Raw genomic sequence first — 15,442 nt, 5'->3', positions numbered from 1 at the left:
AATAATGTAAGTTGAAAGTTAACAAACTTAACTTTTCAGGGTGGCTAGTAAAGTACAAAGAGAACATTAACAAACTTTTCCCTGGTTCATTAGTGGCATTGTACTGTCATTTATAAAATAATCTATAACTGGCAGGCATGGTACATGTAGTATGTTTTAAAGCTGTTTAGGAAATGGGTCATTACCACAGGGAAATGAGGTCTCACATACTGCTAATTACCTGTTCACCGCATTGCTGTACAGCCAGAAGTAGGCAAGTTATGCAGGGATGCAGCTCTAAGGGAGTCAATTGAAGCTGCATCTATTTTTCCCCATACCTGAATTAAACTTGCTGCCTTACAAAAATCTAAAGACCATTTGACTTTACGCACACCTCCCTTCCATATAGATATATTGTGTAAACTGGTATTTGGAATAGACTTTAATGTGGCTAAACTGAGATGCCTGGAGCATCTGCCTATAAGAGCGAGGTGAAAGACAGCACTGTTGAGTCTAATAGGGAAGAGGTTAAACAGGCCTTAATCCTCCACTGTAGTTTATGCAATCCAAAGCAATTTAATGCTGGGGGCGGTATCTGCCCAGCATATTGTTGTTTACAGCACTAGGTCTGAAAATAAGTATAAGTCTTCCCTTTCCCTTGCAAATGGTGCTGCAAAGGTTAAGGTGTCCTGTTGCTTTGATTCATCTGAATTAGTTATTGAACTTGCTGGTAAAGAATTCCATATAAAGAGGGACTGAAAGACTATGAGCAAAGCCAAACTACTCCTTAGCATGGACAACTCTCTTAAAACAAGAAAGAGCCTGGTAGCCTCAGATGCAGCAGAAGTGGAACACAGTCCTTAAAGCAAATTGTGAAAGCAGGGATTGACCACTTACCTCATCACCGCCTTTTCTCTTTGCTTATCAAGTGAATCACTTCAGTTGGGCATGTAACAGGCTCCTTCTGTCTTGGTGCTTGGCAGTAAGCTCTGTAGAAATGCCAGAGATGAGGGATTAATGCAAGGGGCAGAAGGAGTGCTACTAAGTGGATTTAAAATAAAGTGCCAGACTTAGCAGGCAGAGTTCCTGCTCAGCAGGGTAACTGGTTCAGTGAGGGAACTTGAGTTTCCAGTGACTGAGCTTTAATTAGGGCATACATCATTAACACAGCAAGAGCTGGCAGTAATGACAGAGGTTCCCATCGCAAAGCCAGTCCTAGGAACTGGTAGAAAGCATGGCTGCAGCTCATGCCTGTTCCCCTGGCCATCCTATGTGCTGGGAGAAGTAGCAAAACAGAGTGATCCCTCTTTACACAGAGAGATGGAAGGGGCAAGAGCAACAGCCAGAGCTCAACAGGGAGGAGATAAAATGAGATAAACTGGGCTGAGTTATTTGGTAATTGAAGATGGGACACAATCCCTTCATTGTTTTATCTCCAAAACTGTTCTCCATGTTGCTTCTCAGAAGTAAATGTTAATGCATTATGTTGCGGGTGTCAAAGATATGGCCCATGGAGCCCCGTCTGCCAGTGTGCAGTGCTGTCTGTGGGTCTTGGAGTGGACCCACTTGCCATAGGTAGTGTGTGTTGGATTAATGGGGCCTAATGAGTTTGACATCGTTGCTTTGTACTAAAAACCATTTGTTCCTCTTTTATGGATGACTGTACAGTAATGCAGTGTTTCCAGTTCTAGTGGTTGCAAGCAACACTAACAACAAATCATTGAGTGCTTAGAAGTGGGGAAAAAGGAAGTTTGAGTTTCAGTAAAGAAGTGAATTTCAATTCCAGGCTTCCCAGACGTTTTTATAATAGAGCTGTACTCTGCTCCTAATTCAATATGCTTATCCTTCCGATTCGGGGGTGGGGGGCCTGAGGAGGAAAACTTTGTCTCATATTATTTATCTTTTTCTTCTTCAGAGAAAGCACTGAGTCCATCTCCACTACTCCAGGTTGCCCTGCAGAATCCCCCCAGTTCAAAGCAATGGGGCCACAGCAGACATAGCCACTGGCTGACTCCGGGAGTAAGTTTATTAAAACAGATGGAAAAAGCATTTAAGAAAAATGTGTTTACAGGACAGCTTGCCTTGCCAGCATCTCACCCAGAGCAACGGCAGCTTGTGGCAGGAATTCAGCAAGCTCAGCTGAGAGGCAGTTGCATCGTCCGAAGGAACTTGAGCTCCAGCTTAAACATGAAGTGCCTTAAGACAGAAACTCCTTCTATTAAGCACACTGGCCAAATTGTTGTGGACACTCACTCCAGAGATGCTGCCAGAAATCAGTCAGAAGAGAAGGGTCCAGGGTCTGAAGCCAATTCCCGTCATCCTGGTTTTTGTGCCAGTGTACCAGGTGCCTCTGATCATCTGACTCACACTGACCAGGAAGGACGGGCCGCTATGGTAGATGTTGGAGGGAAGCTAGATTCCAAAAGGACTGCAGTGGCTACTTCTGTGGTTCGACTGGGTCAGAAGGCATTTGGGATGGTGGTTCAGAACCAGCTGAAGAAAGGGGATGTGCTAGCAGTAGCCCAGATTGCAGGGATTCAGGGAGCCAAGCTGACCAGTCAGTTGATCCCATTGTGCCACAACATCCCACTAAGCCTTGTGGAAGTCTCTCTCATCCTGGATGAGAGCAGGTATGCAGTGGTGATCCAGGCACGCTGCTGCACCCAAGGGAAGACAGGTGTAGAGATGGAAGCCCTGACAGCTGCCAGCCTGGCTGCCCTGACTGTGTATGATATGTGCAAAGCAGTCACTCATGATATAGTCATTGAAGAGGTGAAGTTGTTGAGCAAGACAGGAGGGCAGAGAGGAGACTTCCAGCGAGCTTAATCCATAGTCATTGGATAACACCACGAGAGTTCTGGGCCTCTAGGCCTGCCTGCACTAGGCTTGGCAAAAATGCCAGCAGACACCACCTGAAAGATGTGACTTCATGTATATTGCCTAATCATCTCAGTGACAAGCTGGGAATTATGGAACTACTGTCTTTTTGCCTCAATGAATTGGTTTTGAGTTTGGTTTTCAGTTGAGAGCTTGACAGCCAGCTTTAAGAGGTTTCCAGGTCAGACCACAACCAGATTTTGGCACTCCTGATATTGCCAGTAGGGGTGCCAAGAATCTAGTTAGGTCATGGAGATTGAGCTTTACTCTCACTGCTCTCAAGTGTCAGGGAAGCTTGCATGCTTCCTGTAATCATGCTGTGTGTATATTCACATCTCCAGGGCTCACTATCTTGGCACTTTTCATCAATGCTAAATTCACTTGACAGATGTAATATTATTGTAATAGTGCCTTGGATTAAGGGCTATGACAAGAGCAGTCCCTCCTTCTGCCCACAGAGGTTGAACTGAGGAGTAACTTCAGGAAGAGACACTGGGAGCAGTTCAAGAGACATGGCCACAAGCAAAATTTTTAATAATGTGCATAGACTTATCATCAGACAATCCATACCAGTGATGGGATGGGAGCCTAGCTTGCCTGTGACCTGAAATCGTAGCTGTTTATTGACTTTGGCGGGGGGGAATGCTGGCAGGCATCTCAGCCCAGCCCTAGTCTTAAGTGCATTGTGAAGTATGATGCAAAAGAAAGGGAAGTTTTGGCCCTCCCAACACTGATTTGCATATCCTGCCCTGTTTCATTACAAGTCCCAAGTCTTCTCCCTGGCTGGCTTTGAATTTGCCCTACAACTGAGTAATTTCAGAAAGGGTAATAGGTCTATTTATGTCCCTCCAGGGTCTTGAAGGAATACCATGTTGAAGTATGTCAGGTTTATTCTGCTAAACATTTTCAAAGCAACATTAAATATGACCAAAAACAGGTAGCCTTGACACATGTCTCAAAAGCGCCATCAGATTGACACTGTTTAAACTAGTTGGTGCATACTGCTGTGTACACAGGCTTATAGACTATGGCCCCAAACCTGTTGGTTCTAGTGGGAGTTGCACTCAGATTGTCAGATATTTAAGTGTGCAAGCCCAAGGACCTGACTAGCTTCCATGTCAACACTCAAAAACCAAGGTATGTGCCCCAGCTCAACATGTGCTGCACATGAATAAACTGAGGAGTTTATTGCTCCCAGGCACACATTCAAGCGGTGTGCCTGGGAGCAATTTATTCATACACTGTAATTGTGCATGTAAACATGCCCTGTGCCTTCCACAAAATGACCATTCCTTTTGACAAATGGGAAAGTAAACATCCTTTTGTTGTTTAACTTTGCAAAGAAGAGAGAAATCCTGTTATTTCTCAAAGGATAAACAGTTAAAGAAGAAGTTTCAAGTAGCCATTTAAGTTTTTAACAAAAGCACTTACAATACAACCATAAGAGTTGGTAATAGAGTCACAATATTTGACTTTTCTGAATAGCCCCTAGATCCTAGAGGAAGTGAGAATCTGTACCTTTTTGTCTTTAAATACAAGTCTGTAGCTCTCCTAGGTCATGCTGCCAGTTTAACAAGGTAAACACGTTAAGAATGCTTTAAGAAAAAATGCCTTTTCAAATGTTTGGGGTTGATAATACTGAGTATTTGAAACTGTCCCTTTTCTATGAATCAATGACAATAACACTCAGTTTTTTAATATATTAAAACAAATTTGTTCTGTTTTACCCATATGAAGAATATTTCCTCCTTTAAGTAAAGTTCAGGATTCTTTCTTCTGCTACAGTTGATGTTAAGTAGCCACTGCAGACCAATAGGTTTAGCTCTGTGCTTGCCTAGGGTATGGACAAACATGCATTTTAGCCACTTTAAAAGGGGAAGGAGAATTGCTGCTTGGAAGCATGCAGTAGGTGTTGTTCTAAGTGTTAGGTCTATGTGCTCCTACAAGGATGCAAGTAAACCGAATCCTTTGGAAACTGGATCAGTTTTGCTACTCTTGCATTGCTACAGAATTGTGCAGGTATAATAGTTGCATCATAACAGATGTAACAATTGTACTGATTATCAACCTGTCTGTATCAGGGGTTCCCAAAGTTTTTATTCTGCAGCCTGGCAAACTGCCCCAGCAGTCGCAACCAACCATGGCTGGAATTTCTGGCCAGAAGACAAGTAAGAATACCCCCGTCCTGGGGGCAGGGGGTGGGTCAAACCCTGCGCTGCTGTGGGCCCTGCAGAAGGAGCTGCAACCTCTCTACCTGGCTCTGGGGAGCTGCAGTTTGCAGATCCGCGGCCATGTCTCGTCCAGCTGCCAACCATGCTTCAGGCCAGCAGCCAGGCTGCAGCCCAAGGATTGAGAACTCCTGGTCTATGTCCTTGGATACTAGTGACATTCTCTTTCTACAGAAGGATGGGTAGGTCCCCTAAACTTCTGTGTAGTTTTTCACCTTCATAAAACTAGTGGGGGAGGAGGGGGGGTGAAGGGAGAAGAGGGAAATGAAGCAATAATTATACGAAGTCCACAATGGCACCACTGCAAAGTTTCCAATAAACTCTTCAGTAACATTAACTGGCTACTCCAGTTGCTTCTAACATGTCTACATTTTAACTTGCTCTCCAGTATCAATTTTAATACAGAAGTAACCTGTAAGGTCTGATTAAACCATACTTACTCCAGTAATGTTAAGTCAAGTCAAGTCACACAGCTTGCACATTCCTGTACATGCACAAGCATACTTTGTACATCTGGTTGGTTTCTTTGAAACAAGTTGGTGCACACCAGCTGTACATAGTGACCACTATGTTTTTTTCCTTATCAAAGCCACAGGGCATGAAAAGTGGCATTTATGGAATGGTGCTTCAGGTGTCTACTCTTTTCTAACAACCACAAGAAAGTGTCAATCAGAGCTCTTAAATAGGCACTGAGAAGTTGCATCACAACCGGTGAGGATGCTCATGAATAAAAACAGCAGCTTACACGTGTAATCACCACAGCAGTACAGTAGTGATTACTTGCATGACAGAACTTGAAAACACTGATCCAAGGAGTGGCCCATGACTACTATTACTACTTTTAGCACTGGGAAGAGGGGCCTGGAATAGCAGTATAGATGCACTTTGGCCCAAATCAAGAATTCTTGGTGTCTTAGAACCATTAATGTAAATTAAATAACTAATAAACCTCTCTCGGTAGGGCTAAATACTGTTTTGCACTGAAGTCACTTTCAAATCTACCAAGAAGAGATTCCTAGAGTAGGATTGGCTATTTGATCTGTCAAATAAAGTTTGGTCATTTGACTGGTCAAATATTGTTAAAATAAATAAATAAATGCCAGTAGAACCAAATAATACACAGAAAAAACAAATTTTCCATTATGTGTCAAAAATCAAAAATTTCTGTCAAAACTACGAGTCTTATTTTTTATTTTTAATTGCTGTAATCTCTGATTAGTCACAAATATTTTTATCAGTCAGTTGACCAGCTTGCCAACCCTGCCTTGGAGCACTTGCCCAGCATATAAATAACCCATATTCAGACACTTATTTTTTCTAGTAAAATACTCTAATCACTCAAGTTATAGGCTATGGGAAGTCATTCTCTACTCCACCAGCTGGAGTTGTGTCACTTCACCTAAAAATACTAATGATTAATGGAGCTAGAGCAGGGGGCCATGACTCTCAGACCTAGTAGTTAGGATACCTACCTGGCAGGGTGAGGCAGCCATAGGGATGCAGGACTCTCCTATTGCCAGCATAAAATAGGTATGACCCTAGCATGGTTTGTGCAAGGAAGGGCTTGCCTTAGAAGGTTTGAAGCTCTGAATCTTAAGTGGAGAGGGTCAGTAGAGAGCCGACACTTAAGAAATAAAAAAGCTGCCCCAGTCTGAGGCTTCAGTCAAATCTGTGTTGTTGGCATTTCCTAATAACTGCGTGAGGCATCCCCCCACTTATTGTAATGTTCCTGGTTCTGAGTGGTTACTCCTCCCCATTGCATATTAATATGCATTGCATATTAAACCTAGACAGCTAACTCAGGGCTGCAGATTATATATCAGGGCCTAGAACCTGAGGGTGAAGTTCACATTATGCTTAGACCATACTAAATCCCTAGAACATTAAGCAGTGTTAAATGTTAGAACATGCTATGAGCAGTCACACATTAAAGGTTAATACCGTTTCTTGCCTGCACGGCTCTGATTTACTATTAGAGGGCTGGTAAGTATGGCCTAAGTGTAATATGTAACTTCACTTTAGGTTCTTTTGTGGATCTGGGCCTTGGATACTCACGATGAGCTTCAGTGCTGAAATGTAGAAGCCCCTGCATCTAGAATTTAGGTGAATCGGCTGAGCCAAGAATAGAGATTTCCTCCTGTGCACCTCTACTCAACTTTGTTCTCCATAGTCAAGACTCAGTTGACTGACTTTCAAAAGCATTTCCATTTATCTAAGCATATCTCTGGAAAACAAAGAAAAGAAAAAACAGGCTTTTTCAGCCTGGTTACTTTTAATCTCAGGGCACTTTTTGACACTGGGGGAAGACCAGTTGTATTCATAGTATTCAGGGTAGACTTTAACTGTGAGATGATGATGCATTTGAACACAATTTTTTTCTGAAAATAGCTATTTTCGGAAGCTCAAGTTGGCTGTCCAACTACTGTACAGTAGCCAGTTGGAGAAATAAGGATGTGTACACACAGATCAACTTTCAATCAACTTTTTGCCACAGGTTTTAAGACGAGGGAAAGAATTTTGGAAGGAAGTCTGATTCTTAATCTGAACATTTGGGTAACATGACTTAAAAATATTTTGGTGCCATACTATTTTTGTGTTACATAATAAAGCCTTGGAACTATGCACTATTGTTTTAATATGGACATAAGATGTTGAAGTAAGTAGACTTCATCAATTTTTTAAAGACAAAATGAGCAATAGTATGCAGTGTGGTACTGTATGCATGTTGGGGGGAGAGAATAAAAGTGGTATGTTACAAATTTACGCACAGGTAAACTAGGGCAGCATTTTAGTGTCTTATTCTCTCCATTACATTTTTAATAAATACTAATTATAACCAAGTTGAGTATTTTTGTGGATTTATTTTGCAAAAGGAATTTAAATTACACATAGATATACATTAAAAAAACTCTCCGTCTCCAAGATGGGTTATCATTTTTCAATATACTGCACTTCAAGATATCTTATGCATGTACCCTGTTGCAAGTTTCTACAATAGACAGTGACTGAGCAGTCAGCCAAGATAACACCTTTCTTATATTGAGAAACAACTTATTTTTCTCTGTAGGATTTGGCCTTTAGAACTGAACTGTCTGCAAGTACATATGTATGTACTTAAATTGAGTAATCAAATAATAGTGTAGCATAACCTCTATAATGTCTCTTTTTTCCTCCTTTTCCATTCTCCAATATACTCATCCACTGATTGGCATTTATTAACATCTAACTCTACTTCCTGCTGCTCAGTAACATACAGAAACACTGTCTGAAACAAGAAAAATCAAGGGAAGTGATTCTTCTACTCTTTGGGATTGGTGTGGCTTCAGCTGGTTTACTATCTTCAGTTTTGGGCCCTGCACTTCAAGAAACATGACAGACTGGAAGGAATCCAGCTGAGAATGACAAAAATCATCAGAAGTTCTTTAACCAATTATCTTATTTGCCATGAAATAAAAATGTTGATTTATTTTTTACTCCATTGCACTGACTTTTGCTTTTTCTCTGAAACAGGTTAAATACTGATAAGAGGTTAAATACTAGAAAGACCTGTCTTTATGGAAGTAGGTCTTGATAAGGAAATTTAAGTAGGCAACGTAGGAGCTTTTTGTTGCATAATATCAGAAATAGCATTCCTACTCAGCACACAGAAGAAAGCAAAGAAGGAACCTTTCACCTCCACCTCACCAGTAATGCACTAAAAAGCTATGGTGCCCAAACTGACTTCTCTGGCCCAAATCCAGCTCCGCTTTAAGGTTGGTAAGTAGCACTGATGAAGCTAAGGTTAGTTATGTAAGCAGTATTCTTACTGCTTTGAGACCTCCCATAACTAGCAACTGGAGAAAATAGGGGAAAGAAGAAGTGTTCTCCTACCTCTTAGCTCAATGGTTAAGAGTTAGGCACTTGCCCATGAAATAGGAGATTCAAATTCATGGCTCCCCCTCCCTCCAGTTAGAGTAGGATTGCATCTATATCTTGTTCCGAGCAAATTGCTCAAACTCTAGGCCAGTAGTCTCCAAACTTTTTTGATCGCGCACCTCTATCAGTAAAAAATTTTTGAGCACGCACCCCCAATATATGTATATTTATTTATAGATTATATACATGTACTACTCGGTGTAACACTTTAGAAAGTTTGGAGACCACTGTACTACTGTACCTCCGCATTGTGGAACTCCCACTCTTCCCTCGGGATACCTCGCATACCGTACGTGACATGTGACTGTCTGACATACGGACCAAGTGAGGGCACCAGTGTCAATCCGTATATTAAATAGTAGTAAAGCTTAATTTCTCTAAATTTTTTTTTTTTTTTTAGATAAAAATAAATATAAATAGAAGTTCTAATATTTTCTTCCCTCATGCCAGTGGATCGTCTTGCGCACCCCGCTTTGGAGACCACTGTCCTAGGCTATGGGCTAGGCATTGCCAAGAGCACCATCTAGCCTTCCTGTTGATGCCAGCCATTGGGCAGTCAGGAAAAGAAGGTCTGTAGGACTAGAAATTGTTTCTTCATGTCTTAATGAGCTAGGCACTCCCCTTTCAATATGGGAGGTACCTGGGGTTCTGGTCCAGCCCTCAATGGAGTTTCCACGTTTTGCATTTAGTACTCATTGGATAAAGTGGAGGGACAGTAGTGGGGGGAAGAAACATTCACCAGGAAGTGATGGAAACTCGATAAAGCCAAGGACGCAGAGAACATGAAAGAAAAAAAATCAAAGCTTACTAGTTGAGGTGCCTATGACTCTCCTAGGATAGGTAATGGAGAATGGATATCCAATAGGGGTGTGTGAAATGGGCCATATTCAATTTGGATTTGGCCCAAATCAGGGACAGCGATTCAATTTTTTGATTCAGATCACTATCCCGATTCGATTTGGCTGAATCGCTGATTCTCCAAAGAGACAGCTTTAAATGTTTTTTTCTTTATACCTCAAGGTACCAGATGCAGCTCATGAACCATCATTGCGATGGTGGGGCAGATGGAACACCCCACGGTGTTCTGGTCCACTGCTGTGTACATGGGCCTGCCCCCGCCGTTTCCCCTTGGCTCGGTGATTGGCTACAGGGGGACCCAGGATGCCCCCCCAGGCCCATGAGGCACCAGTCACTGAGCTGGGAGGAGGATCCCCTGCACGCTCCATGGTGGACCCAGAAGTGGAACAGAAGTGCTTCTGGTCCACTTCTGGGTCCACCGTTGAGTGCACTGGGGACCCCCTGCGCTCCCATGGGACGCTCCATCCGCCCCAGCATCTCAGCGTTCACGAGCCACCTGGTACCTTGAGGTATGTAAAAACATTTAAAGCTGTGCCTATGTCCGAATAATCCAATCTCTCCAGATCAATTTGGAGAGATTAAAGGGTCTCCTGATTCAATTCAGATTCAGAGATTCGGCCACCTAACTGAGCCGAATTTAATCAGTGACCAAAGCTTTGCACAGCCCTAATATCCAAGGAGCCTCATCTATTCTCTGCCAGAGGCCATAGAAAGAACCAGCTATAGCTTAGATTCGACATGCAGGATTGGGGAGATGTAGGTTGTCATCCCACTGACACAAGTACTGATGATGTTTCAGGATGTACAAATTCCTACATTGAAACACTGCTAGAAAAACCTCATTTTGACAAACTGTGGAGACATACACTGACAAAGAGATGCATTAAGAGCATGACACCAAAGCTACATCACCTAAAGAAAAGAGCCTAGTGCTTGTGCAAAGACAGCAGAACCCTCACAGATGGCCTTATACAACCAAGAGGTCTTGCAGAATCTATGGAGTGCACAGGACTGAGCTACTCCAGTTCTGGGGACTTGGAATGAAACCTTTTTATCTTCCCTTTCTGATATCCTCCTCTGGGGCCCCATTTTTGAAAGCCTGTGAAATAGGCATAGCCACACATCCCAAGCCCTCAAAATGTAACCCTACTCCTTACCTAAGGAATCTGATTTTCTTATATCTCAACAATGCTCATAGAGCTCATCAGACCATTAATATGTCATTTAATTTGATCTTTGAGGTAAGTAATGCACTTCATGGCTATTCTCATAACCCATGCTTCTGTGGACACAAGAAATGGGGGAGAGGTTTGTGGCATTGCTTTTTTTACCCACTGTAATGCATTTCTCAGGTTTTCCCTGCCTCAGTTCCCCACCCCAGCCTCCCACCCCCATGTCTCTCACTCAGACTGTTTGCCATTGCTGGTTTAGCCTTTGTCTTCTGGTAACCACCTTGCCCCATTCTCCTACTGGACTGAGATGTGGAAACTTAGGCCCAGATCCTGAGAGGAAGTCAATGAGAGACAGAAAGCCAAATACCTTTGAGGGTCAGTGAGAGGCAAGATTGGTTTTCTAATATCTTTTATTGGATTAAAGGGTGGGAAAAAATGGATGGGAAAGATGTTAGACAACCTTTTAGGAATACCAAAAGGATTGGTCCAATAAAAGATTACCAAACAAACATAATTTCTTGCTTATTCCCTGAACCATCACAGCTACAGCTCTCCAGTCCTGCCTTACACTGGGCTTTAGCAATATAAATAATTGGCCAAGCGTTCCAGTGTGCATAGGGGCCTTAACCTGCAACACATTTTAACAAGGACCTGATGGAGACAGCACAAACTAGGCACCCCCGGAAAGTACCAATCGCTTTCATAAACTTCTTTTGTTTTATACTATTTAGTATGAAATTCTGTCCCTGTCCCCACCACTTAATTCCAATTAAGACCTGCAAAATCTAAGCAAAATCACTTTGTTCACCTATATTTGCCCTTCAAAGAGTTTCAACTACCATTATGTCTTAGTGATGTTATGTGGGCCTGTGATAGTTTTTAAAGGACTGCACATTTCTGTGTGCATTGGCCAGGAAGTAGGACTGCTAATTAGTCAAATAAAAACACAACTTACTTCATCTCATTTACTACAACTTGGTTCTAAGAGAAACCTGAAGTTTCAGTGAACTTAAAATGGTTGGAGCAATTGCTGGTTGAAACAGACTAAGAAGCATATCAGGTCCACATCCGACTCATCTTTCCATCAGCTACCTGGAGGACCATGTTGTACAAAATAGTACAACAGATCTACTGGCATGTGTACAGTTTGGATTAAGAGACAGTATTGCCTACTGGTACTCTGGAGAGTTGTTAGCAACAGGTGTATATAACTTGTGTAAATCATAGAAAAATAGGCTGGAAAGTATCTCAGAGATCATTTAGCCTAATCCCCTGCTCAAGGCAGGATCATCCTAGACAAATGCTTGCCTATGCCTAACCCATGCTTAAGAACTTGCAATGGCAGATTCCACAGTTTCTCTGGGTAATCTGTTTCACCGCTTAACCATCCCCAGCACTGGAACGTACTTCCTAATATCCAACATAAAGCTCTCTTGCAGCCAGCTAAACTCATTTCTTTTACCTCTTATCTGTACTCTCAGAGAATATTTGATGTGGTATTCAAAGATGTATTAATGCCCACTCTCCCAGTATTCTCTTCTCTAACCTAACCAGTTCCAGTTTTTCCAACTTTTTTCTCTTCCTCTATCTTGTTTTCTAGCCCTTGAATTATTTTTGTTGATCTCCTCTAGACCCTTTGGAGAATGGCAGTTGAGTGGAGAGATGAAAAATGGTGGGTTTCACATCCTGGCTCATCTAAGGGCACACAGAGCGTGACTGTAAAGTCGATTAGCTTCTGGGTTACATGGGGATACTCCCTACTTCATAAGGCTGTTGTGAAGCTTAATTTTATTCATTTTTACAAGTAGTTTCATAAGTTCAGTAGAACTAGTCAGTGTTACTAACAGAAGCATACTAGGCAGCTGTGCACCCATGGAAGTAACAATGCATGGGACAGTGGCAGTTGCCAGGCTGCTGGCAGTGCTGGCATGGCCAGATGACTGCTGTTTTTGTGTTCCCTACCCCAAGTGAGTAGCTGAGGCTGCTGCCCCAGTCACTCTCCCTTAGTTAAGCTACTGGGTAGCAGAGGTGCTATTTGTCTGTGACACTTGGTGCAAAATTTAAAGGAAACCAAAAGCTAATTATTCTCAAATTCTAAGCACTCATTAAACCCCAGATGCACAGCTTGTGTCTACATTCTTAACACATACTACCATGCTACACATTTTTGTCTTAACATGCTTATATTTGAAAATGGGAATTTAATTCAAAACATGTTAGTGTAATTTCTAGCATACTTGGCTAAAAGAACACAAAGCCAGCAAAAGCTGGTTACAGTTGATGTGGGTGGCAAGGAGAGGTGCTAATTTGGCTTTGTTTGGAAAAGCACATATTATCACATGGACAGCAGATGCAATGCTGCTGCATTAAAAGTGTTGTAGGCCTGCTTGTGAGATGGCTCTGCTGAAGTCAATAATGCTGTTCAGATGTACACCAGCTGAAGATCTAGCAGGTAATTTTTTGTTCTCTCTGTGTGCTTGTGTTTGGGAAAATGTGATTGCATCTGGGCAGCCTTAACATTGCATTACTGTCACTTCCTTTAGATATATAAAGCATGCTTAGTGTGCATGCTGAATGCTTGAGTACATCTGGATACAAAGCATAATGTAAGCACCACTTCTTGCCCACACTCAACTCCAACCTCTCCTACCACCCAGAGTCTTGGAACTATAGTGAGCTGCGCTTCCTCATCCTAGGTCTGATGCTGAATACAAAAAACTTGCAGTTGTGTATGGCTCATTTGGCTTGTGTGCATCAGTTCCTGGGGCCATCCTCAGTGAAGAATCCAAGAAGTGGAGATGAGCAGAGTGAGTAATTTCCGTTGCCCGTGAAGCTGAGTTTCTGCTATTGCAGCTCACAATTTGAGAGGTCCCATTCTGCCAAAGTGGAATCTTAATTGAGTTCAGTGGAAAAGACAAGCAGCTGCCAAGGCCTTCATGAACCTGGGTTTACAGAGACATGGGGCAGTACTGACTTAGTCCCACTGGGAAAGAGACGAGGGGCCTGCGGAGATCTCACTACAGCTTACAAAATATGCCTCAGTATAAGCCAGATGCTTTACACTGACAAAGGAAGCAGGCAGGAGATGAAGAGGAAGTCACCATGTTGCATGCAGAGACCACAAGCCCCAAAGCCAGCCATAGGCAGAAAGGTCAGACACGAGGTCCCTTCCGCTGGCACACAGCCAAGGCCATTAGGACAAGACAAGCTACCAATGAAGTCAAGAGGCAGCTGGCAGTCTTAGTCTTGTCATCAGTCAGGATGCTACAGCTAGGCTGTAACAACAAAGTCCTTCTTCAGGTATATAGGGAGCAAAAAAAAGGTGCAGGGTAGCATAGGACCCCTACAGGGCAAACTAGGGCAATTAGTGGCAGATAGGTGGGACAAGGCTGAGTTCAATGAGTTTTTTGCTTCTGTATTCCTGAACATGGTTCAAGACAAATCTCCCAGTTGGATCATAGACAGGCACAAAAGGGACACCAGTCCATCAATGTTAGTTCCAGCTTGGTGAAGAGGTACTTGGAAGGACTGGATGTGTTTCAGTCAGCAGGCCTGCATGATCTTCATCCAAGGGTGCTAAAGGAATTGGCCAGTGCCATAGCAAAGACACTGGCATGGCTGTTTGAGTGCTTGTGGTGCTCAGGTCAGGTCCTAGAGGATTGGAAAAAGGCCAATGTGGTCTCTATTTTCAAGAAGGGGAGGAAGGAGGATCCAGGTAACTACAGACCAGTTAGTTGTTGTGAAGCTTAATTTTATTCATTTTTCCCTCTATCCTTGGGAAAACCTTTGGAAAAAAAAAATGATTAAGGATTGCATTTGTGGGATTCCAGCAGGAAAAATAATGCTGAAAGGTAACCAACATGAGTTCATAGCAGGTAGATCCTGCCTGACTAACCTTGTTTCTTTTTATGACCAGGCCACAAAATGCTTAGATACAGGAGTCAAGGTAGATGTCATTTGCTTGGATTTTAAGAAGGCCTTTGATATGGTAGCTCATCCTATTCTCATCAATAAACTGAGCAGCAGTGACATAGATGATTACATGGTCAGGTGGGTGGAAAATTGGCTTAGGAGTTGCACCCAGAGAGTGGTGGTGGTGGACAGGTCGGTATTGACCTGAAAAGATGTGGACAGTGGAGTCCCACAAGGCTCAGTCCTTGGACCTGTGCTGTTCAATGTCTTCCTCAGTGACTTGGACGAGGGCATGGAGAGCACTCTGTCCAAATTCACGAATGATACCAAATTATAGGGTAAAGTTAATACACTAGAGGGTAGGGAACAAATCCAGGCAAATCTGGACAGGTTGGAAAATTGGGCAGAACAGAAATGGGTGCAGCTCAACAAAGACAAGTGCAAAGTGCTGCATTGAGGGAGAAGGAATCACCAACGCACTTACAGGCTGGGGGATGACCT

The 15,442-nt window shown here is 42.8% G+C and overlaps 1 protein-coding gene across 2 annotated transcripts in view; it reads left to right on the top strand.

Moving 5' to 3' along the window:
• Positions 1-7,924, top strand: part of MOCS1 (molybdenum cofactor synthesis 1) — a 63,183-nt gene extending 55,259 nt beyond the window's left edge. Inside the window, exon 11 of one of the 2 annotated variants that reach the window (XM_090046834.1) lies at positions 1,895-7,924. In XM_090046834.1, the coding sequence (XP_089902960.1) occupies positions 1,895-2,805 (911 nt within the window). In that variant the 3' untranslated portion in view covers positions 2,806-7,924. The remainder of the gene's footprint in view (positions 1-1,894) is intronic. The other variant, XM_090046842.1, reaches the window with a different exon arrangement.
• The last annotated feature ends 7,518 nt before the right edge of the window (positions 7,925-15,442 follow it).

The sequence above is a fragment of the Crocodylus siamensis genome, chromosome 1 (genome assembly GCF_052110815.1).
Source record: "Crocodylus siamensis isolate JL-2025a chromosome 1, ASM5211081v1, whole genome shotgun sequence".
Lineage (NCBI taxonomy): Eukaryota > Metazoa > Chordata > Crocodylia > Crocodylidae > Crocodylus > Crocodylus siamensis.
This window is presented reverse-complemented; position numbering and strand designations above follow the sequence as displayed.